Source organism: Rhyacophila brunnea, unplaced genomic scaffold, assembly GCF_057557595.1.
Source record: "Rhyacophila brunnea isolate RB1 unplaced genomic scaffold, BYU_Rbru_1.0 scaffold_21, whole genome shotgun sequence".
In the NCBI taxonomy this organism is placed as follows: domain Eukaryota; kingdom Metazoa; phylum Arthropoda; class Insecta; order Trichoptera; family Rhyacophilidae; genus Rhyacophila; species Rhyacophila brunnea.
In genome coordinates this window covers 1,863,166-1,887,342 of record NW_028232871.1, presented here as the reverse complement: position 1 = coordinate 1,887,342, position 24,177 = coordinate 1,863,166, and the positions used below count along the sequence as shown (strand labels likewise).

Here is a 24,177-nt window from a genome sequence, read left to right as displayed (position 1 = left end):
AAATATAAACCTGCAAAATATTCAAAAAGCTTTTTAGGAGAAAATTTATAAATATATTTATTATCACAAGGTTTCCACAACATAATAATATTATAACTAAATTAATTGAAACACGTACATAAAAGCTTTTTTTTCGAAAATACATAATGATTTTGTTTGCTTTTTTGTGGCCACCCTAAATCTGACAGCTTCTGATGTTTTGGCTAATTGGCTATGGTTTTTGTAAATAAAATATTTTATAAAGACTCGTATGTACTTTATTTTGAAGTAAAATTTTATAAAATAAAAATCTTAAATATATCAAATGGAAAAGATAGAAGCAACTGTTAATGCTCGCAGGAAAGCTTTAAACATTGTAGTTTCAACGATACTGCTAGAAGCTGGTTTCCATGCGGCTGATAAACAACCTTTGGAAACAATGACTGAAATGCTCCAGTCTTGTAAGTATTTCACATGCTATCTTCTATTAAATTCAAATTAAAATCGTATTGCGTTTATTTATGTTACAATAATGTTTTGTTTCAGTCATGGTTGAAGCTGGGAATTCTTCAAGAAGTTTTTGTGAAGTGGCAGGGCGATCTGAGCCAGTGCTTGGAGATATTATTATGGCGCTTATTAACATGGGTAAATCATTATTATATTTCATGTTATAATAATATGGGACAGTGAGATATTAGAAAAGTCTCTATGGTTGGAAATCTCCTCCTCTTGGAAATTCATGTGTCACCGTAAAATATTAAAATACAATTGCCATGCGTCGGATTGACTTGAATAATTATTCTTTCCTTCACGCATTGGAGAACATTCCCAAATCAATAACTAATAAATTGTGTGTTAAAAGACAGTGAAATGGTATATTATACTGAATAGTGGTTAAGAACCCTTAATTTAGACATTCAAACCCAGTTGTTGTGTTAGTGTTGCGTTTTGCTGCCGCATGTTATGGTCAGCTAGCGGCTAACTTTATAAAAAGATTATTTAACATTCAAAATGCAAACAAACGCTTGCAGCATACCAGAACAACGAAACTGTATATTTGTTAAGTGAGAATTGTATGTGAATATTAGTCTGAGTCTGATGGGGGTCTTATTCATCTGCTGAAAACATTTCATTTGAAGCTCAGCTGTATTTTAATATGCCTATATATAATTAATATTAATAAAAATAATATACTGAAGTACTTTTGTACTAAATTAGTTATTAGCATTGAATATACAGTCGAACTCGGTTATTATGATCACGGATATAGCGAGATCTCGGATGTAACGAGGAAACATTCGTTGACATTTTAGTTTATGATTTTCTCCATACATTTCTTCACTTTTTTAACGAGCTACTTATCGGATATACCTAGCTAAAATATCATCAAAAATATTCTTAAAACTGTTAATGTGTCGATCGTTTAAAAACATTTCGACCCTAAGCAATAAAATCCGACCGGACAGGATGCCACCGGGATCGAATTACATTTATGACACTAGTTAAGTGTCTAAATACCTACCTAATTGGTGTTTTCGCCGACAATATTGAAAAAGTGTCCACTCATATGGTTGAGATTCCATGTAAAAAATCCAAGGTTTGTGAAGTCAGTAGGTACCTACCAGCGTTCATTACAATAAACAACTTCTTTTGTAGTTTATGAATGCCATGCTTGTTTCGGGGAAAAATTCTAATTGTGTATTTTTGTTTGAATTGCGACTTGTTGTGTTATGTAACCGTTCATTTAAAAATACCTATTCTCTGATATAACGAGTAACGCTTATAATGAGCAAATTCAGTCGGTCCCATCTTCCTCGTAATAACCAAGTTCGACTGTATATATATACGCCCATAATAGCTGAGCGGATAACGTATCAGCCTATAATATTGTGGGTCACGGGTTCGAATTCCGGGTCTGGCAACAAAAAAATCACATGTTTTTCAATAAGTACAGTAGAATCTCACTAATCCGGCACTATATAAAACCTGATGGTGCAGGATTGCTGAATTACTCATCATTTATGATACTACAACCCTTGGCGGGTCTTGGCTTCCTTCAAAAACTTCCTCCATCCTGGACGATCCAGCACCGACACTCTCCAGTTGCTTTGACAGTTTGTTTGACAGAGTGTTCTTAAATCTCCTGTGGCGCAGTCGTCATCTTAATTTCGGCCATTTAGGTCTTTTCTTGCCCTCAGGGTTGCGTACATAGCCCACTTTGCTGGTATATCTTCCAACATTATATGCACGTGGCCAATCCACTGCAGTCTCTGCATTTTTATATGCCACGTGAGCTTTTCGACCACATAAAGTGTGTCCAGCTTCTCATTATACCTTGACTTCCAAATGCCACTTGAACAGCCCCAAAGATTCTTCTCAAAACTCTCCTCTCAAAGATATCCATATTTCTCTCACCTGTTCCAGCATTCTGATCCATATGTTGATACTGGGTGCAGGAGAGTGTTATGTAAGCTTGTTTTGGTTTTCCTTGAGAGTGCCTGGGCTATAAAAACATATAATTGTATTTAGGTACATATTTATGCTTGTGTTCAAGATTTACATGTGAATCAGTCATAAGGGTGGTAACAAAACATTGTTAAAAATATTATCTTGAGTCGCAAAACGTTATCACCCGCCTTGCCCCTTCTGTAGTCTGCTTAATGTCGGATATTTGAAGTGCCGTATAAATGAGATTCTATTATTGTTACTTATTAATATGTCAATCAGTTAAATGCTGAAGATGAAACACAATTCAACCGAGTCTCATAAATATGAATGTTAACCTTCCCTTTACAATGCTAATAAATTCTGTCTGTTACGGTGATGTCACGTTTGGTTACGGTTACCACATGAGATTGATAATATTACAGTAGGTAAAAGGGAAATGCCTAATTTGGCAACATAAATAAGTCTAATAATGTTTCATCATTCTTTGCCATTTGTTTTATCGATTAAAAAATAATGAAAAAGGGCATCAAAGCTCAATTATAAACATTACAAGTATTTCTACACATTTTTCCAGCCTACAAGTCCTAATACTATCTTGATCTCAGTGCTTATTTTCATATCTCTTTTTTACAATTGAGCATATCCCTTTTTTTGCTTATACTTTTAGATCTCTCCCTTTTTTCATAATGGAATGCGGTGCTCTGTATGCAATGTGCATTTATAATTTATGGCTGGTAAATGAAATCTAACAAAATATTAATTATATGTATTTACTGGATAATGCTATCGATTTTGAAAATAATAACATTTTAATTAGATATTATATTGATGATTCTAGGAATAGCCAAAATATGGAGATGACAAAGTGCATATTGACTGAAATATTTGCAGTTTACTGAGTTGGGTAACCTAAGGTGAAACTACAGTTATAGAAGTGTTAAAGTGCCCATTTTGTTTATTACCCATCGCCTAACTTCCTACATTAGACACTCTTCGACACTGCTACATAATAATCCATATCAGTTTGTTACACTGACAATTCTCACTGTTTTTGTAATGCGCAGGATTCAGATTAGAAGGCTTGGAATCGTATGCAGCCCGACCTAACCGCCACGTGGTGAGCGCTCCAGCAATCGCTGTACCGCCGCGTGCCCCAGCCATGCTGTCAGCCGGGCAGAGGGCGCGACTGCCTACCCACATTCCTCCACACATGCCCCCGCTACCTGATCCGCATGCTTATGTGCGAACTCCGGTAAGAATTTAATAAGCCTTTGGCCAGTTTTAAATGAGATACTTACATAATAAGAAAATTTTAGTAAGGACGGTATGTAATAAATAAATCAATATTACTTTCTTTGTGCAATCCTGATAATTTAATTAACATTTGCATCAATATTATTGTATTTATTAAGAAAAAACTAGTAATACCAGCTCCTGCGCATGTATTCTATATACAAGACTGCTATCGGCGGCTATCGAGGGTAGTTTCTCATATTTTTGTATTGAGGTATTATAATTTTTACAATAAGTTAGTTGTAATTGTTATAATAAATGCTATGTTTTGACAGCACCTCTTTTGGCTGTAATAACTTTTAGAGCGAGATAGACAGTTTTAGACTTTAGACCTACGAATAAAAAAAGACAGGAAGGAGCATACTGATTCATTGTAGTATAAAAACTGGCAACCAAATTCACCATTTTGGAAAGTGACGATTTTGCGTAAACAAATATCACGTGGTCTTTACGTGTGCGCTAAACTTCGTATGTGTTTGTAATTTTGTGTATTTTATGTTTGTGTATCACGCAATGTCGGCCATATTTGCCAGCCTTTCTGATTGCCGTGATTTGTACACATGTTCCTTCTTGTCGTTTTTTATTCATAGGCTTAGACTGTAACAATTATTATAATCCTCAATACAAAAAGATGATAAACTACCCTCGATAGCGGCCGATAGCAGTCTTGTGTATAGAATAGATGCACTGGAAGATGTAATTTATTGGTAACTAGAATTGTCACTTATTTATGTGTATTATGTGTTCTTTAGACTCACAAACAACCCGTCACTGAATATGAAGCAATACGAGAAAAGTCAGCTAATCAGAAAAGGGACATTGAGAGGGCTCTTACGAGATTTCTTGCCAAGACTGGAGATACTCATAGTTTATTTAATACTGATGACAATCAAATGTTTCCATGTAAGTTTGTATTGCCAATAAATAATTTTAGCATTCATTAAATATTGCGCCTACGGTGGCCTAATTTAGATTTGCCGACTCTGACGTCATGGATCGACTGTTCAATCCTGCAGTTGGCCAAAATGTATCTTGTTTTTTTTCAACGACATAACTTTCACTCTGTGGAGGCTCCGTGTTGGACAAAAACACAAATTTTATTTGTCTATTTAAATTTTCTCAATATCGGAATTTTTAAGATCGTTAAAATTAAATGATCTTTAGCATTTAATGGAAAATGGAAATGAAGAAGAATATAACATTTAAAATAAGTTATTTCATTAGAATCTGGCAGTGAGGTTTATAAATAATATGTACCTACCATTAGTTCACTTTTGCGATTCATTTGTCAAGTGGAAACTTCAGTGAAATCTTAAAGATCACAGGGTTTTGAGATTCTTTTCGTGTAGAAATGAATGGAACAAAATAGAAATTTTTTGAAAGATAGATATTTCCGTGAATATAAGCTAATGTTTTTTGAATTTTTGTTTAATTACCAATGTCCAGTGGTAAAAAACCTTGTCAAAGGAAATATCAAAAGTTTGTGTCGAAATATATTGACGAAATAAAAGCGGTAATTGCATGTTTTTTTATATTAAATTTATCGTAATTATAATAATATATAGCTATTCTGGTTTTTGATTCATTTACAAATTAAATCACTGAGACATTATTAATTGAAGTATGACATATTATGCACTTGCTAAATGATTGTGTAATTACGTAGTTGAAGCAAGTCACCCGAAGTGTCATCATGCCTTTCTGTGACAATTTTTTTTGTTTATTTGATCGAAGGTTTTGTTATAAAATTTCATAAACATTACTGAAAAACGACATTTAGTTTACATTTACATACTTACTTTACTCTGTCACGCCCCAGCATTGAGACATAGAGCAAGCACAAGGTTGTGTCGCTTCCTTCGGTCCATCGTCACGTCTCGCGCCTCCCGCTGTGTGAAAATACATAACATGTGCATTGGCAGGCAGCGCATTTAAATACAATAAAAATAATTATTGTCCATAACGATGATTGCCATTGCGTTATATTGAAATGTCACATATTAAATAAATATGATATTTATTCTGATTGATTTAAGTTTTCTACTATTCCGCTTGAATCATTTTTAGCGACCCTGTTTTTAATTGGGTTAGATTGGCCATTTGAAAGTTTAAATGTATATGTTCTACTTTTAGTGATTGCCTGTAAACCCACATTTCCCGCGTACCTGCCTTGTCTATTGCCGACCGACCAAGTATTTGATTTTGAGGAATTGGAATATCATTTTCAAGTCGCCAATAGAACTGAGGATTTACCGGCAACAGATAAAAAAGGTAAATTTCATTTTAACACATTGCTAAAATTTGTTTGGTTAATATAATATTTTATAGAATGACATATTATTATGTCATTTTACAACTAATTATATTGAAGGCCGTGAAAAACACAATTAATTTCGTGGAGATCTGAAACCCTAATCCCCTTCAAATGATCTCCCTGGGATTGCATACACTTCTCCCAGCGGTTCAGCCATTGTTGAAAGCATTTCAGGAACACCTCTTTGGGAATGGAGTACAACAGGGAGGTCGCGTTCCACATGTTTTCTCGTGACTCAAAATGTGTCCTTTTCAGCAGCATTTTCAGCTTGGACAACAGCCAAAAATTGCAAACATTCGTGTTGGGAGAGTAGATAACCTCACGAACTACGGGAGTGGCGTGCAGGCGGAATCCATCATTAGCAAATTCAGCATGAATTTTGCATGGGTAACCTCACTAAAAATGGAATGTACTAAGCCAGTGCTTATCCCCACTTCTTCTGCAAGTTATCAGACAGTGACACGACGGTCAATAATCTTGTCATTTCAGCTTGTTGAGGGCCTACTGGAACTGCTACTGTCCACTGTTGTGTGGCCATGTTTAATCCGGTTGGACCACTCCTTAATGTGTGCAATGCGCATGCATTCCGACTGGTTTCCACCAGCCTATCTCCAAGTTTGATGCAATACCACTATGCACTCGTTTCATGTGAAAATGAAAATCTGGCAGGCGCTGAGTATAATACTCTATTACTCACAGACTGACTGTCCGCAACTAATGCTCTCTGCGCTCAAGGAAAAAATTCATGCATGCACATGAAGATTTTCTCCACCTCTCTAACATAAGAAACGTCTCATGCTTCATTTGCTTCTGTGAAAAAACAATTGACGGATGTTTTTTGAACAGCCCTCGTAGGTACTTAATTAAGCGAGTTTGAGCAATGTATCGAATGTGACTGTGTGCATGGCATGTAGATCACACTTGTAGGACTTCAGCAGATTGAGTTTATATCAGCCACAACCAATATGAAGCAATTTTAATTACTATAATGTCACTTGTTTTTCTAGATGGTTCTGATAATGAAGGTGATGGAGCAGACGGAGAAGGAGGTGATTTAAATCAAGAGCTTACTGGAGGACAAAGTCCTATCGCTATTGACAATCCATACTTGAAGCAATCTCAGAAGGCGCCATGATGAACGAATATTAATTATAATTTAATATATATTTAGCTATTATACCTATAACTCGACTTTGTACTAAACTGAAATATAAACATACTTCAAGGAAATAAACATTTTTAAATGTGAAGTTATAACCTACCCTTAATTTTACCTCAAACACCATTTGGAAAACTCTACTGTAAAGCATCTCACTGCCTTTAACTTTAGCGATAGGTAGGGGCCCCCACCAAAGATCATAGCTTAGGGGCGCATTTAGGATGTGGGGCCCATCGTCATGGTTATTGCAAAATATGCAGCAACATAATTATTGGCTAACAGAGAAAAGGTAGCCAGGCTCTTGTATCATTTACAACTACACACCATGAGAAACATTAATAATTGTCGCTTATTATTACGATCAGAAATTCAAAATGGTCATTTTTGTAATATCTTAACCAGGAATATTACGAGTAACTTTTTCAAGTGTCAATGAAGACAACTTGAGTTATGTTTTATTAAACAAATGTATCCCGTTGAAATACGGATAAACTGTTAAATTAAGGGTTTGAAAAAAGTGATAGGTACAGAAGTTTTATTCTTCAGTGTGTCGCTATAATCATTATGTGATAGATTTGCATTTAGAAAAGTGTGGTGGGGAAGATGATTTGGATAAAAAAATATTTAGAGACAACTGTGTACGTATTTAATAATGGTTGATGCTCTTCATGCACACCTACATCTTCAGACTAATTGGATGACTAGTACAATGTTTGCAATATAATTAGGTAACATCATAGTAAAATGAACAAGTTGACATGCTTTACTTACTGTCAGGGGTTTTTTTTTCATGTAACGCGGTGGAACGGCATTCCGGAACCTTTTTTCACGGTATTTTTCAAAAGCAATTAGACGAAACAATGTTTGCACTTACATAGATAGTACAAGTTAATTTTCCTAAATCATCTCATATGAAAAGACATATCTGAAAAACTATCTCGTTTGATATTATGCATTGAATTCTATTATCCTTTCTTCAAGTGAATTTGAACTCAAATTTTTGCAAATGAATCTAATTATTACCCCAATAAGAGCTTCGTTGAAGACCAAAAAAGTTTCGGCACTTTAGTTCATCAAGCTCGTCGAACCGTTTTTTTTTACTTCAAAATACATTGATCGGTGGTTACTTAGTGGAAGATATTCGGCCATAGACTCTAACACTAAGAAAAGGAATCGAGACGATTTTCAGACGAAAATTGGACTGAACTTTGGAAATCACCATGGCCCACACAAAGCGGAGGCTGACAGGCCTCAAGCCTGGGAAATCGACCAGATGAGTGAGATAAAGGCACATCAAATATTTGCTCTAACCGTAAAAATATGTGGTTGTGTAATTGCATTTTTTGGTTAATGTTTGTTGATACACAAGTACCTACCCTTAATTTTACCTAGAATGCCATTTGAAAAACGCTACTATAGAGCATCACACTGTGCCTTCAACCTTAGTGATAGGTAGGGATATTCAAATATATGATGTTTTTACAATTTTAGTTATTGTTTTTTTTATGCGCTTAGTGGCATAGGAAAAGTTGCTTTAAATGATATTTGAATATAATTTTCTTTTTAATTAATAATTTATAAATTTAAAATTTTGACTTGGCAACACTGAAATGAAGTAATTTCTGATTTCTCGTTATAATTATTGTCTATGACTTGAGTAGTGACTGTAGATAGTAGATGTGTACGATTTTAGATTAATTCTATTTTTCTCTGTTTTATTTCAAAAGTTTTGTTGTCAAAGTGCTTAATAATGATGGGAAGAAGTCTAATGGAATTATGGCTTATGTAGAAGTATTTATACATGCATGGTAGTTCAATTAACATTGGAGTTTGATAAACAAAGTAAGTTCAACCCATTTTTACGTAAGATAAATCTCATCCCAGACGAAGTAAAAATATATTGACAGATTAGCTCATCCGCATAAACCTTTCAAAAATATCATTTCTTTATTCATCTAGATAAAAAAAACTTAATTTATTCATTATTTGAAAACATAAATCACCGTATTTTCCCATGACAGCTCGACATCATTTTGACAGAATCATTTATTTTTTGCGTAGGTATTTTTTAGTTTGTTTTTTCCTAATACGCTTTATTTATATTTGTTCAATTGAATCATTTTTATTTGGGCGTACATATAAATAATAAATCTATTATAGGTATATATGCATATCACTTATATGCTGAGTATTTAATAACTGTTTGCATTGAACTGTCAAATCATCGAACCATACGGAATGTCAAAATCGTTACGGAATTAGTTTTTTTATCGTATTACCTCAACAATTAAAGACACTTGAACTGATTTATTCCACGAGTCCTCAACACAGTTTAATTAAAGTTAAAACTTTCTCTATTAATTATTCATTTAAAAGAATTATTTGCTTTTCTATTTTCAAAATTCTAGTTCTCATAGTTATATTGCCTTTGGACGACTTAAACAATTTATTATTTCTGATAAAAATATGTATTATAGTTGTATTTACTGGTAGCTTAGTATTAATCGTAACCCGACTATATAGAAAGAATTATTTTTAATGTTATTGGCTACTCTCTCTGCGATATCATTGGCTCTACCTAATCACCCGAACACAATATATTGAGATATTGGATAATATTTCGGTACTGTTCGGTTATCAGGAATACAGCGGAAAACACATTTTGAAAATACCCGATATACTGGATTATTTGTTATTAGGTTTGGTTAGGTTAACCTAATAAATAATCCAGTTTATCGGCTATTTTCAAAATGCGTTTTCCGCTGTATCCGCTTTAACCGAACAGTACCGAGTTTACTAAAAGTGCTAAAACCTTTTTATTATAATATTATGTTTACTTAATATCAATATTTAAAAAAAAAATTGTGTAAGTACTTAGTTATTGAAACATTTCAATTTATAATTGTCTTTTAAAATACGTATTTATTGCTAATTTGACGCCGATTGTTCAGAATCACTCGGTCAAACAGCTGTTATAATTTGGCGCCAACTGTCTCAATGGGTTAAACATTTTATTATAGATCGGTAAAAACTCTGCAGCACTCAACTTTGAGAATCACACGTTCCCTGCTTTAACGACAGTATTACTCAGTACTTACATCATGCACCTTTCCTTTTCCTGTACGAGTCCACCTGTGTAGATTGCCAAAATCTGGCAATGTCTTCATGGACGGCGTTAATTGGATCTCTAACCTAGCTTATTGACGTATTTATACAAATATCTAAGTATTTGCATTTGAACTACAGTTTATTGCGCATGCAATGAGGTCCTTCGCTATAACTAATTTTTATTATGTGCCTATCGCAGTATTTGCCAAACTGTGTCCCACGAAAGAAAAGATTTTTTAACATCTGGTTATCAAATGTACGAGTGGGTCACTCTTCGCGACATACGGTGGTATACACCTGTCATTAACAGTGGAAGAAAGTTTGACAGACTTGAACAACGATCCTATGTGCAAAGCTTCATTTTATGAATTAGAGTTGTCAGCATTTTGGATTCCGGCTTGGGAGTCAATATCCTTGATTAGATACTACATCCATTTGGATTGTCGAATCTTTGCGAATCATGTATCAGCGGTTGCGCTCATGGAAATGAAATAAACAGAAACTTTTACAGATAGTAGATGTCTATGCCGCATTTTATCATTATTCTTCTCACTTCTATATATAATTAATTTATTAAATATAGGCTTATTTAATTTTTTGAGGAATTATTATTTGGTGTGACACGAGACTAATTTCCCATTCCCGAGTGTACCACTAGGTGTAAAGTTTGGCAGACACTGGTCTATTGTCACAGTTTTGTTATCTTGATATCGTCGCCCCAAAAGCAAAAGGGCACTTGTGCATAAATTGAGTTTTGAGAAAACGCATTTTAAGTGTTTTTGGAGTGAAAAAAAATCGGAGGTTATTACTTAATATTTTGAAATGAAATTTGGAACAAATATGACCTAATTACTCAAGATTGAAATGCAATTTTTATTTTTTTTTAATTTGTCAATTTTTGATTATTAAGAGGTTTTAAGTCACTTGTTACCCTTTTCCTATAAGCATTTATGAATAGCTTTATCTTCATTTTTTGATTTGCGAGTGTCCACTTTACGCATATTGTGATCTTTCAAAATATTTATTTGGGCCTCTGTCCGCTGCCAACATGTTTTTAAATTTTTCACAAATTTCACAAGTGCCCTTTTTCTGCAACGAAATTATTTTTTTTGTACAAAGGCCCTTACTCACTTTTAAATAATTACACTTGTTAACTTTTTCCTATATTATTTTTGTAAAGATTGCACATAGTTCCTAAAATCGTGTACATGTTACCTTTTTCCTATACATTAAATGAAGACCAGCTTACAAATACACAACTAACCTTTATTTTCTTTACTCAATTGTGAATTCATGGGTTTTGCTTCACAAATGCCGTTTTGCCCATAATGTAGAGAAAAAAATTACGAAGAAAACTGCATTCATAACTCAAAACCATCAAAATTGCACATGTGCCCTTTTGCTTTTGGGGCGACGATATTATGTAATATTTCAAGTTCATGTCAACCGGGCACCTAATTGTATGACTGCGTATGAACGTATATACTCAAAACATCTAAAGTTGAGTGTTGCAGGAAAATGCAACCAGTCATTCATTATTGTACTTACTAATTTTATATCTTTTTGGACAAAATATAGTATTTTTAATTAACTATATTCAGTAAGAATGAAAACATTTATTTGCTTTATTTACATAATTGTGTATTTTACATTTTTTTTAAGGTATCGCATGTAATTTTGAAATTTACAAAATAATTCAAAATGGTGAAGCTTTATGCGCTGGTTGTCCTGTGCAAGGGTATCAGCAACGCCACCATCTTAAAGGCGGCTTACGATCTGCAGAGCTTCAGTTTCTTCCAACGGGGATCTGTCCAGGAGTTCATGTCCTTCATCAGCAAAACCATAGTTGAAAGAACGCAAACGGCTTCCAGGCAATCGGTGAAGGAAGGGGAATACATGTGTCAGGTATATGTGAGAGGCGATAATCTCGCCGGAGTACTTATCACGGATCAGGAATATCCGAGTCGTGTGGCGCACACACTTATTACAAAAGTCATGGACGACTTCACTGGCAAGGTTCCGGCGAGTGTTTGGCCGACAGGCAACGAAACCACGATCGATTTCCCCAATTTACCGGCCTACCTGTCGAAATATCAAAATCCTCGCGAGGCAGACGCTTTGACAAAAATGCAGGACGACTTAGACGAGACGAAGATCATTCTTCACGACACCATCAAAGCCGTCTTGGACCGGGGGGAGAAGCTAGACGAGCTAGTTGCCAAATCCGATAGCCTTTCAATGAACAGCAAGGCGTTCTATAAAACGGCGCGAAAGACTAACAGTTGTTGTAATTTCGGGTGAATGTTGAAATTTGTTGCAAATGTTCGTGCTACTTATTTTGAAAATTCAATCTTTGCCAATCGTGCTAAATGTTTTATTGTTCTTAACTGGATGATGTTATGTTTCGTGTGGTCAGTGTTTTAAGGTTTATTCCCCATAGTTTGTAACATTCTATTTGGTGGCCTCGCCAAATAATGAAACACATTCATGTTTAATATATAAGTTATTTTTTTTATTGTAAAATATCCCCATCATCATGTATAAGAATGCTTGTTTAAAAATGAATGTACATTAAAATTAACTGTTGTTTGTTGCAAACAATCATGTTTGCCTGTATTATGTAAAATAATAATTTAAATATACTACTTATATCGATTATAAAATATATATTATATCAAAAAAACATATAAAACTCTTTTTAATAATTTTAACAATTGATAATATAATATTCTTATGATTGAGTTATAATCTTGGTCCCGTTTTACCTTCACCTCCATCACCAAAACCCTGCATCTGCTATTTGTACAGCTTTATTCATCGCTGATACAAATAGCTATTGCTATCACATTACAAAGTAACTTTAACAACTTATTACATAATATGTATTTGTGAAATTATTTGGTATTTAATACATTGCTTACTGAAATCACTGGGTATTATTTTCAGTAAATTTGATTGTAACCTATTTAGATGTATACAGTTGTCTCTTAATATACTAAGGTCTCGTAGTATATTCTTGGGTTTTCACCGTGTCTCCTTCTTCCTTCTTTACTCGACGTTTCGGGTTCATTGCAGAGGCCATTATCAAGAGATATGTTTTATGATGAAATGTAGTATAGGTGTGTGAATGTAAACGTTGCTCTAAGAATGTCTTCAGAGCAACGTTTACATTCACACACCTACACTACATTTCATCATAAAACATATCTCTTGATAATGGCCTCTGCAACGAGCCCGAAACGTCGAGTAAAGAAGGAAGAAGGAGACACGGTGAAAACCCAAGAATATACTACGATAAAAAACAACCGTGAAAGCCTCAAACATTATATACTTAGGTCTCTTAACGGTTACGTGTAAATTGTATGTGTTACATTTTACCGTAGCACTGTTCACCGTGAGCTTTACATGGAAATTGGGCAAAACCGAGTAACCGAGAGTCGTATATATAGTCTATATTTAATTGTAATAAAACCATAATATTTATCATTGATGCCTGAAAAAAAGTTGTTTAAATTAGAGTAAGTATATTGTTGTTGAGGTGTTAACCTTTTCTATGCCTCACAATATTACTATGGCAGTATCTGACAGGCCGCAGATTTTTAACGACACACGTTGAATGTAGAGCGAAGCTTTTACCACAATCGCTGTAATACCGATAATTTGTTGCTTAGTATTTCATAATTATTCAAACAGATGTCACTGTGTGTTTAATTTTTTTAGATTACACAAAGCAATCGACAGTGGCTAGTAATTTGAATTTAAAGTCGGACGGGACCGGTTAAAACCTCTAATGTCACAAAATTAAAATTTTACAAACAAAAAACTGCTATATGAACACAAATTTAGTTAATTGTTTCTCTGTTTCTGAATAATTTATGTATTGAATTAACAGGTCGTGTCGGGTGTCATCATTTAGTTGATGGCTCCATATATTGGAGGAATGTCTCATTTAAAATGAGACATTTTGATAAATTAATATTATTTTAATTTTGATGGTATTTAGAAAAATAAGGGTGTTTGTCACATCGGAGGTTTTAACAGCTAAACGACAGTATACATCATAATCATACATCAATAAACTGGTTTAACCAGCTAATTGCCAATACCGTATGTTGCTAAGAATTACAAAGATTGTGAATTCCCATGATATGTATAATTTGCATACAATAGTATATTATTAATATCATGGTGCTATTATTTTTATGAATTTTTAAAAATATTTCCTCGTCATTATTTCATTGAAATATACATGTACAGGAATGATTTCAGAGAGAAATAATCAAATACCAAATAACAACTGACAATTCAAAACTAATCCAGTAGATAGTAAATTAGTTTTAAAGCAATTTAACCTAAAATAATAACATTTTTAACATAAGTTATTTATGGGTTTTCTTGCACTTAGATATATTGAAAGATAAGAATTGGTTACCTCTATGAACCGCCATTTTTAAATAAAACCAAAAAAACTGTCAAGATTTAAGACTGCAGATAGAGTATCTTTTTTCGCATGCATATTAATAAATAACTAGTAAAAGCGAATTGCAAAATAAAATTACTGATTCAAATTGTTATACAACCTTATTTAAAGGTGGTCAGAAATATTTTAAAAAAAAAGCAGCTACTAATGGACAGGGACGGCTCTAGTAAAGGAGCAAAGTGTGCACTGCACTCCCATCATCGATTAAATAAAAATATATAATATACAACCCCCATGTATTCCGAAAAATACGATATCGAAAACTTATACGAAATCAATCATTTTGAATTCCGCGCGCATTCGAGCAATAGTGATTTCGACGCGCAACGCCACCGTCTACCAATACACACGTAACTACACCAATGAGACGCGACTAATACACACATACCTCCATCGGTGAGACATGGCAAGGAGCAAAATTCAAAGTGTACCTTGAGTTTACACTATTTTTCACGCATACATTTAAAAATTCACGACAGCAAATGAGGCTAGTAGAATCAAAACCAACAAAGTTCTATAAGACTACATGAATCTTCGTTGGAAATGATGTTTTCCAAGTTAATTCTTCAGGAGGTTGCTTGTACCTAATGCCATAGCACACAAAGCTTAACTCGGCGTTCGGACAATAAAACCATACACTGGCCGATATAAATATTCCAACACAAGCGCTTAGGCCACGCGTCGAGATATAGTTGGAAGCCTAATTATTGATGACTAATGTCATGTCGATGCATGCCGTGCAAAAATAGAAATATATTCCCGACTTATTTATCAAACGGTTAGTTTAGTAAGTTTAGTTCAACGTACGCCGCTCCCGGTTTCACCGATTTCGCCGATATTACTCGTATTATGCTAACGTTGGTGGATTAATTTTTTTATTTTCATTTTGAGATTACCCTATTACTATTAGTGTTTCAATAGGTAGGTATCTTAAATTAGATTTACACACAGTTCAGTTCAGCTTGTTGATTTTTTTAATCAGGTGGGTATTTCACAGAAACGCTGTTATTGAGAATAAATAGGTACTTAGGTGTAGAATTGTAGACGTAGGTGGGTGGGTAGCTTTTAACAATTAATTATCCTAGTGTTTGTCGTATTGAAGTAGGTACCTAGTTACATAGGACTTATAATATTTATTATTACGTTTATTTTGTACAGATAGGTAGGTAGGTATCTATTCAATAAGAAGCATAGGTACTGTCGTTGAATGAGAATTTTACAAGTGGAATTATTATTGTTCATCGTTATTTTAATGAGCGATTCACATCGAGACGGATGACAGTTTACATTGGCCGACATTATTAGCTCAGCCAGGTATTCATTCATTGAACGGTACCTACCTACCTATTTATAATTTTTCTTATTTGAAACGATAATGGGGCCCTATTTCGTGGTCGATTTGAGATTAGGTGGTACCTATTTTGATAGGTAAGTAAGTACGATAAAAAGGCCCCATTTCTTTCGTGGTCATTTTGAGATTAGGTAGGTATCATTAACCTTATCATTAGGTAGGTAACTGTGTAGGTAGTATGTCGATAACTACCCACTGTCCTATAGTTTAATGGGAATTAATTTTCCGAGTCGAATTCATGAAGCAATTATTATTCACATCGGCGCATCATCTATTCTATAGGTGGGTAAGTATAAAGACTGCTTTCGGATCACAATAAGTGCTAATACTTCGATACAACCCTACCTTGGATAGCTGCCGTAGCGGCAGAATGTCATCAATGGGAATTTAGAGCATAAATCGACGATTCAATGCAATAACGTCATCGTAGGTATCGTGACAATGCATTCATTAAACGAAGCTGCGATTTTATATGACAGATCACAGCACTGTCGTGTCGCGGGAACGTTCTGCGATTTGAATCTGACATGGGCTGATTTTAAAGAAAATACCGAAGATATTGATTTTTCCCACTCAATATCGACGTTTCGGCTTAAATATGTTCAATAAGCATGTCACTCATCATGTTAAATGTGCCGAAATTCCTTCGTTGCAAAGTTTATATCATTTTTTGCAGTTCGACGTTTAACATAGGGGCAGATTGGCAATGCGCGGAGGTGACATTTATTTTTTATAACTTTTATTATAACTATCTTATTACTCGATGGACAACGTTAAAACTTTGGGGAATATGTAAATATGCATCGTCTAAAACATATCTACAATGCGGCTGCACGCAATGAATTTTTAAAAATCGGCGGTCACAGTTAGAGTTCCGTAAACAACGCGACCGAATTATGCCAAATTATCAGCTATGTTTCGCATTAATCATTTCAAAATCATACGTATATTTAAAATGTGTACTGAAGAGAGCTAGCCGCCTACCTAGCCGGCTGGCTTTATATTTTAGTAAATGAATTTTTTTAAATCGGGTAATTTAATACTTAATTATAAATAATGAATAATTATTATTAACGTGACAAATTTTAACTTAAAAATGAACTAATAGTCTTATACAGTAGAGAAGATTTCTACGTTACTGTTGGAGCATTATTGCTACTTCAACTTTTCACTAATAATAATTTACTGGAAGTATTTGGCAAAAGTGTTACCCTATTAAAAATAATTTGTACAATCCCGATGATTTCAGTAGGAAGTGAGCGTTGTTTCTCAACTTTAGAAAAGGTTAAGTCATTTTTGAGAAATACAATGACTCAAGACAGGCTAAATGCTCTTGCGATGTTAAGTATAGAAAAACAATTGATATCGTCAACACCAGACTTTAATGTTCGTGTTATCGACGTGTTTTCAAAATCGATGGAAGATGGGGACTTCTTGCATAAATAGGTGAGTTTTTTTGCACTCCCTCATATTCTTGTCACCGGCCGCCACTGCTAATGGATATAACTGAGTTTGCAGTCAACTTAAGTCGAATAATATTTTAGTGCCAGAAGGAACTGGATTTGATAGTTAATGAACTTGCACACAATGGAAAAATACTTAATGGCCCACATGCTCAGCGTACGTCAAAATGGAGCTTTTATGCTATTTTCAAAGCATGATCCTGGACATTCCTTAAACGTTGTAGTTAATCTATTTACATAATTTTGAAGCCTTATTATCCTTTATATTTATTTCAAACATTTGATGACTGCATTTATGGCTACGGCCGTATGTTGTAGCTGGGAAATGCCAATAGAAATGGCGTATTTCAAAAAAATATTACCTTATTCTTAGGTCAATAATTATTATAAAGCAAACATTATTCGTAGAATGTTTAACACATTTGAATGGTTAAAGACATAGCTTATAATCAGTGTCTTTAAAATTATCTTTTTGCCCATTTTTTGAATAATAAAATACCTAATTCTTGTCAAATTTGGGATCACAGAGATTATCAATATAATTTTTTTGTGTAAATATTTTACTATAATAATGTCGACATAAATTTTACCAATGGTTTTATAAATGATTTTAAAAATTAACAAATTAAAAAATCTTAACACCACTTCACATGGATGTACTGAAATATGACTATATTCTAAAACATTAGAGCGAGAGGTTTAAAAGAATACTATTTTATGTAATAAAAATACTTTATGCAGTCATCAAATGTTTGAAATAAATATAAAGGATAATAAGGCTTCAAAATTCTGTAAATAGATTATCTACAACGTTTAAGGAATGTCCAGGATCATGCTTTGAAAATAGCATAAAACTCCATTTTGACCTATGCTGAGCATGTGGGCCGTTAAGAAACTGAGAATTATGAAAAAATGGAAGTGACAGCCGACTTTGATCTATAAAGATTGTTTAATATTATATGATATTGAGATTATATTATAGTGAATGCTACAATCAATCCCAGACCTTTGCAACAGACACGAAGCAAATGCTGAGAATTCTTCTTGCCTTCTTGTGAATGGCTTCTGTAACAAGTCTAAAACGTCGAGGAAGGAAGCAGGAAGAACACACGGTGGCAACCGAAAAACTTAATACAATATAATTAACCATTTTACTATGCATAGAAAACCCATAAATTAACTTAATTTCATCATAAATAAATAGTCAAATCATAAATAAATACTGAGAAACGAATCACTTAGAGGTTTTCAATGATGGCCTATAACACTCTACCGTACGGCCAATTACTGCTTGTTGACTGATGTTCTAAGTACGGACTGTCGGTGAGTAATAATTTACTTCCGCTAAATCCGGAATTGGAGCTTCCGGAGCCGGAGAACAGACTCTTGCTTCCAGTGTAGAGGCTGAGAGGTCCACCGAATCTGTCCGCACCATATTTTCTTCGCGCTCTGATGAGGGAAATGAACGCGACTACTAACGCAGAAAGGAATACGAGACCCAGAACGCAGAAAGCCAGCGCCATCTTACTTGGTGACATACAGACTGTTTTATCTCCGGGATTTGAGCTGGCCAAATATGCATCAAGATCGCTGCCGTTAAGTCCATTCTGTTGCCTTGATCCTATAAACATAGATATATTTTTATATTTCTTCTTTCTTTTTTTAACACTACATCAGGCCATGAGACCCATAGGAAGTAGTGTAGTGAAATTAATAATACAAGAGAAACAATCACAAACACCCAGGCTTTTGAGAAAATCACATAAATTTATTGCGAACTCACCGAGTGAGTCGAACCCGGAACCCCCGGATGAAAGGCCAGCGCCTTACGCACTGGACTACAAGGGCTGCCAATTAGGTTTTATGTAATACTAAATATATACTGGATTTAAGAATGTAGCAATCTTTTTTATAAAATAAGTAGTAACATGACAATTCTTTCTTTCAAGTTTAAATGGTTACTGTAGCTTTTTATGTTACTTAATAAGTTGTACTACTTCTAGTATAGGTATAGTATATTAGTCTATGATTACTTCATTCAACTAGTCAAAAGCGAAAGTTCAGCGAAAATATATTAAAGTGACGCATCAGTGAAACGCCAAATAATTTTCAACTGTACGCGCGACGAAATTTTGGACTCGCTGCCATTCACTGAGAGAATGTTGACCCGGGAACACGTCACTTTGCTGCGTGATGGCGACGGGTCAATTAATTCTAAAATCGTGTAAAGATGACTAAAAACGTTACCCATTTACTTTAAAAAGAAAACATGTCAATGAATATATTATTATTGTTACTAATAGAACAATAAACAGAACATAAAATGGACGTATGTTGGATTTATATGACAATTAATATTTCGTTTGACAGGCGTCATTTTCACCCGCCACCCGCAATCCGCGCATCGCCTAGCGACGATCTTTTTAGACCGTGCCTCAACTAATGCATGGCCTTAACCAACAGAAAAAATCTTTTTCAAAAAAGTAAGACACCCCGCATGAATCGAACCCGCATCTCTTGGGTGTCGCGCTCACTCACACAGTTCACTAAGCTAAAGGAGTCATACTTAATTATGACAAATTTTAACTATTGGCCTTTTTAATACTTATTTTTTTTTGTGTTTTACTTTTTTCAAAAAGATTTTTTGTATTCGTTATAATATATTTTCTCAGAAGTGTTTTCAAAATTATGTATGTTCAATGGTCAATATGTTGATTGAAATAATTGACTAGTTGAATGAAGTAATGACCAGACGTCCCGTTTTCAGGCGGCGTGTCCCGGTGTCACCGAACACAGCTTCGGGACGCCACAATGTCCCGTTTTCGAATAGAAGGAAACTTGTGACCAAAATACAGAAATATTTGATGAGTATTCACTTTTTTCTAATTACATTACACCGCAAAAAGTGTCTGAATGGAACACTGGGAATGTTTCAACCGAAAGTCATTGGGTGGAGTTGTTCAAACACTTTCGCGCCAATAATTTGGATCACAAAATTTTTCGTACATTTATTGAATATATTTTATGTCTGCCCAGCAGTAACGCACCAGTAGAAAAGGTCTTCTCTCTTATGAATAAGTTGTAGACGAGTGAAAAACCACAGTTGAAAGTAGATGTCCTTAAAGCAATGTTAATTATTATAAAAGTAAATGCGAAAAAATCCTGCCAAGAATTTCATTCGTTTTTGAAATCAACACCAGAATGATATACTAAATTTGTTCTTCGGGAAAATATAACATCAGATAAATTTTCACCCACGGTGGCCGCGCGGCATAAGCGTTAGACTATCACGCCGTGGGTCTCAGGTTCGAATCCTGGGTCTGGCAAGTACACATATTGTTTTTCAATTTGTGTGTGAGTCAGGGTATGGACCTAATAGGTTGAGCAAGTGGCTGACATCCATTTCTCGTAAAAAACAAAATCTGTTAATACAAACCTCTACTCTGTGGAGGCCCATATGATCCTATTAGGATCGGACATGGTCGAAAAAAAAATTTTCATGTACCTATACAATATGTAGGTACTATTAAAAAATATGTAGGAACTCAAGCGTTGTATGCGCCTACTCAAACATACCTACTGATAATCTTCAAATAAATAAATATAATAGGTTATCTAATATGACATGAAAAAACATTACTATCTTGTCAATTATTGTATTGTATGAAAGTGTCAGGCGCCTAAAATGGATAAGTAGGTACTTACCTACTTTTTTTAGGTGTCCCGGTTTGGGGGAAAAATAAGTGGTCACGTTATTTATTATACTAGAAGTAGTACAACCTATTTAGTAAATATAAAAAGTTACAGTAACCATTTAAACTAAACATGAAAGAAAGAATCGTTCAAGATTTAAATAAGTTATTCACTGAATTTGGAACTGAACTGATGACTGACTGATCGGCTATCTGGTCGTGGTTATATTAAGAAACTTCAACTGTCTTATTGATAAGCATAGATAACCGAATATTATTGTCAAAGGGTATTGGGCTGGTTCCTACGGCCAGTTACATACACCGCTCACAATAATTGTTTCTAGAAATCTAAAGAACATACTAGTATTCATTTAGATTTAGGTAGGTACGCTGGGTCTGATTGATCCCGTCGATTAAATATATTTTGTGAACTCTATTATTTAACTATAATTTATAAATACCTCGAATTGATGCATCATTTTCAAGTTCTATATTCGGTGCCAGAACTTCTATACTGTTGTAAACCTGCAGTCTGTCAATAATGGAGCCGTCAGCTTCTTTGTCCAGCCTCGCCCTCCGCAAGAACGAATCCTTCGACTTCGGCAGCATCTCGTTTTCTTTGCAATCTATTCTTGGACATTCGCCTTTGCATAATTCCAGACCACATGTTAAGTGCAAACGTGCTCTATCAGGAAACTTGAATGCTGGGAAAATTGTGCTGGCGTGTTGATAAGACATGATGTATTTGTACATATTTGATTGTTCCTCGCTGGTAGTTATTAGTAAATCAGTATTCGAAGGTTTATTTTCTTCTTTTCTGCTATCTAATTCTTCGTCAGGCTCTGAAACTGTCTTGTGGTCATACATCCTCATTTTTGGAAATATCAGCTCATCTACGGGACAGCCAATTTCATCTAGTAGCTTCTGGGACGTTTCTCCTAGTCCATCGTGAGCTAGGCAGTCAGTGATTCTCAAACCTATTCCGGCTGTGAAAGAACAAAATAGATCATTAAATATATAACATTATATAATTTAGAAAAACACTTTCTGAGAGAGTATATCATCACCAATAGAAAAAATCTTTTTTGAAAAAAGTAAGCCACCCGGCCGGGAATCGAACCCTGCATCTTCTAAATTATATAATGTTCAATAATCAGAATGATATATTCTTAAATCTTGTGAATTATTCGTTTGAATAAAAGAAATAGTTAATTATACATTAAATATATGTTTTAAAGACACATTATCTTTCTAGTAAACTATGTAATTCATAATAATTATTGGTTATATTTTCAAGAAGAGTGAATGCATTTAAGATAAGTATAGGTAATATTATAACCATCATTATGACTGTTAATACAATAATAATTAATTGTTCTCACAAAACATAGTTTGGACAGACAATAAATTTAAATATAACAAATCATTTTTTTAAATTTCATTCGACTGTCATAATATGCTAAAGTTGCTATGACGTTTATGAGGGATGGCACATTGAACCAATCTTTTATTGCAGGTGGCACTATATATTATTGTAGGTAATACATATAATTGTAGGTATTCCCTGTCGCTACAACCCTATGTGAGTCTTGGAATCCTCCAACATCTGTCTCCATTTAGGTCTGTTCAAAGCCGCGTCTCTCCAGTTTTGTACGAGGAACTTGACCAGAGCTTCGTTTGCCTTCCGACTTCACAAATGTCAATCAGTTGTGACATTCGTGACTCATCCATCCAAGGCCAAGCTAACTGAGGTGACCCGATTTTACAGACCGTACGATGTGTGAGCTCCTCTACAAAGCGTAAGGTAGATGGTACGTTGTTGTGTTTATGTCTCCACCCTGATTTTATCATAAATGGGTCCGAAGATACAACTAAGCACACTCTTCTCAAACCTGCACTCTTTTAAGTTTCCGAGCCATACCTACATGAATTTGGTATTCCGAGTTTTTTGTACAAGATGGACAGGAACATAGCACCTAGAGTTGGGTTTCGGGAGTTTCCCGACGGGAATTCTCGAGAAATTTTTGAGAATTTCATTCCCGAATCTCGAGAATTGAAATTTTTAACATTTCGGGAAATCCCGGATCTCGAGAATCTTTCCTTGGGATTTGGGATTTCTTTATATCAAATATTAATTGAAAAAACGATTTTCTATATGAAAAAAGTGGACAGAAAACACAAAACGTTCAAAGACTGATTGAGGTATTTAACACAATTAAGCCAACGTCGACTCAAAATGAGCACAATTTTTGCAACATCAGGAAATTTTGTATCTCAAAAACTTACGCGATTGTCAGACGCAGTGATTGACAGTATGTGTTATTTGAAATTCTATTTTAATAAGTAATATTTTGAATTATTTTTGTTTTTCTACTTCTATTTTGTATGTCTTCTTACATAAATAAAAATCATATTTTTTTGGAATTTGTCTGTCTCTACAATTATTTTAGGATTTTTACAGGTTTTTTTAAAACGAGAATTCTTTTCTAGAAATCCCGAATCTCGAGATTGAGATTTTCTCAGGAAATACCCAACTCTAATAGCACCTTGGTTAGACTGAAACGACGTCTACACAATTCTTCACTTTATTTCGTTTTTAGACTATAATCCAGTGGCGACCGGTGAGTTATTTTACTGGGAGTTCACTTTTTTCACCTTTTGACTGCCGTAAAAAGGCATTTGCCTTCATCAAAACTTCACCAAAAAATCAAAAAAAAAACTATTGGTTTTTTTAATTTAGTACATTTAAAAGAAATAATAAATAACTCACTATTTATTATTTGTTGTACCTCTAAAAACAGTTTTTCTTGAAAAAAAAATGGATTTTAAACTTTAACACAAACTATTTTGTTTTGACCGAATTATTAGTAGTACCGAAATATCTCGTATC

General features: G+C 34.2%; 3 protein-coding genes across 3 annotated transcripts in view; 2 read left to right on the top strand and 1 right to left on the bottom strand.

Moving 5' to 3' along the window:
- The first annotated feature begins 222 nt into the window (after window positions 1-222).
- Taf8 (TBP-associated factor 8) lies at window positions 223-7,293 on the top strand. The gene is made up of 6 exons (XM_085948713.1): window positions 223-440; window positions 526-624; window positions 3,492-3,679; window positions 4,473-4,623; window positions 5,854-5,991; window positions 7,042-7,293. Exons 1-6 carry the CDS (start codon window positions 305-307, stop codon window positions 7,167-7,169), a joined length of 840 nt encoding a protein of 279 aa, XP_085804839.1. The 5' UTR covers window positions 223-304; the 3' UTR covers window positions 7,170-7,293.
- Window positions 7,294-8,845: 1,552 nt separating this feature from the next.
- Window positions 8,846-12,923, top strand: Ykt6 (YKT6 v-SNARE homolog). The gene is made up of 2 exons (XM_085948851.1): window positions 8,846-9,035; window positions 11,964-12,923. Exon 2 carries the CDS (start codon window positions 12,003-12,005, stop codon window positions 12,600-12,602), a length of 600 nt encoding a protein of 199 aa, XP_085804977.1. The 5' UTR covers window positions 8,846-9,035; window positions 11,964-12,002; the 3' UTR covers window positions 12,603-12,923.
- Window positions 12,924-18,854: 5,931 nt separating this feature from the next.
- Window positions 18,855-24,177, bottom strand: part of cyr (cypher) — a 111,262-nt gene continuing 105,939 nt past the window's right edge. The window contains exons 5-6 of the mRNA XM_085948939.1: window positions 21,749-22,273; window positions 18,855-19,216 (exon numbers count right to left, since the gene is read on the bottom strand). Coding sequence (XP_085805065.1) covers window positions 18,855-19,216; window positions 21,749-22,273 — 887 coding nt within the window. The remainder of the gene's footprint in view (window positions 19,217-21,748; window positions 22,274-24,177) is intronic.

Excerpts from the sequence above, each read along its gene's own strand:
- Taf8 (XM_085948713.1), top strand. The coding sequence starts at position 305 with ATGGAAAAGATAGAAGCAACTGTTAATGCTCGCAGGAAAGCTTTAAAC. Across the intron at positions 3,680-4,472 it reads ATGCTTATGTGCGAACTCCG|ACTCACAAACAACCCGTCAC; the intron begins GTAAGAATTTAA and ends TGTGTTCTTTAG. Across the intron at positions 4,624-5,853 it reads TGACAATCAAATGTTTCCAT|TGATTGCCTGTAAACCCACA; the intron begins GTAAGTTTGTAT and ends TTCTACTTTTAG.
- Ykt6 (XM_085948851.1), top strand. The coding sequence starts at position 12,003 with ATGGTGAAGCTTTATGCGCTGGTTGTCCTGTGCAAGGGTATCAGCAAC.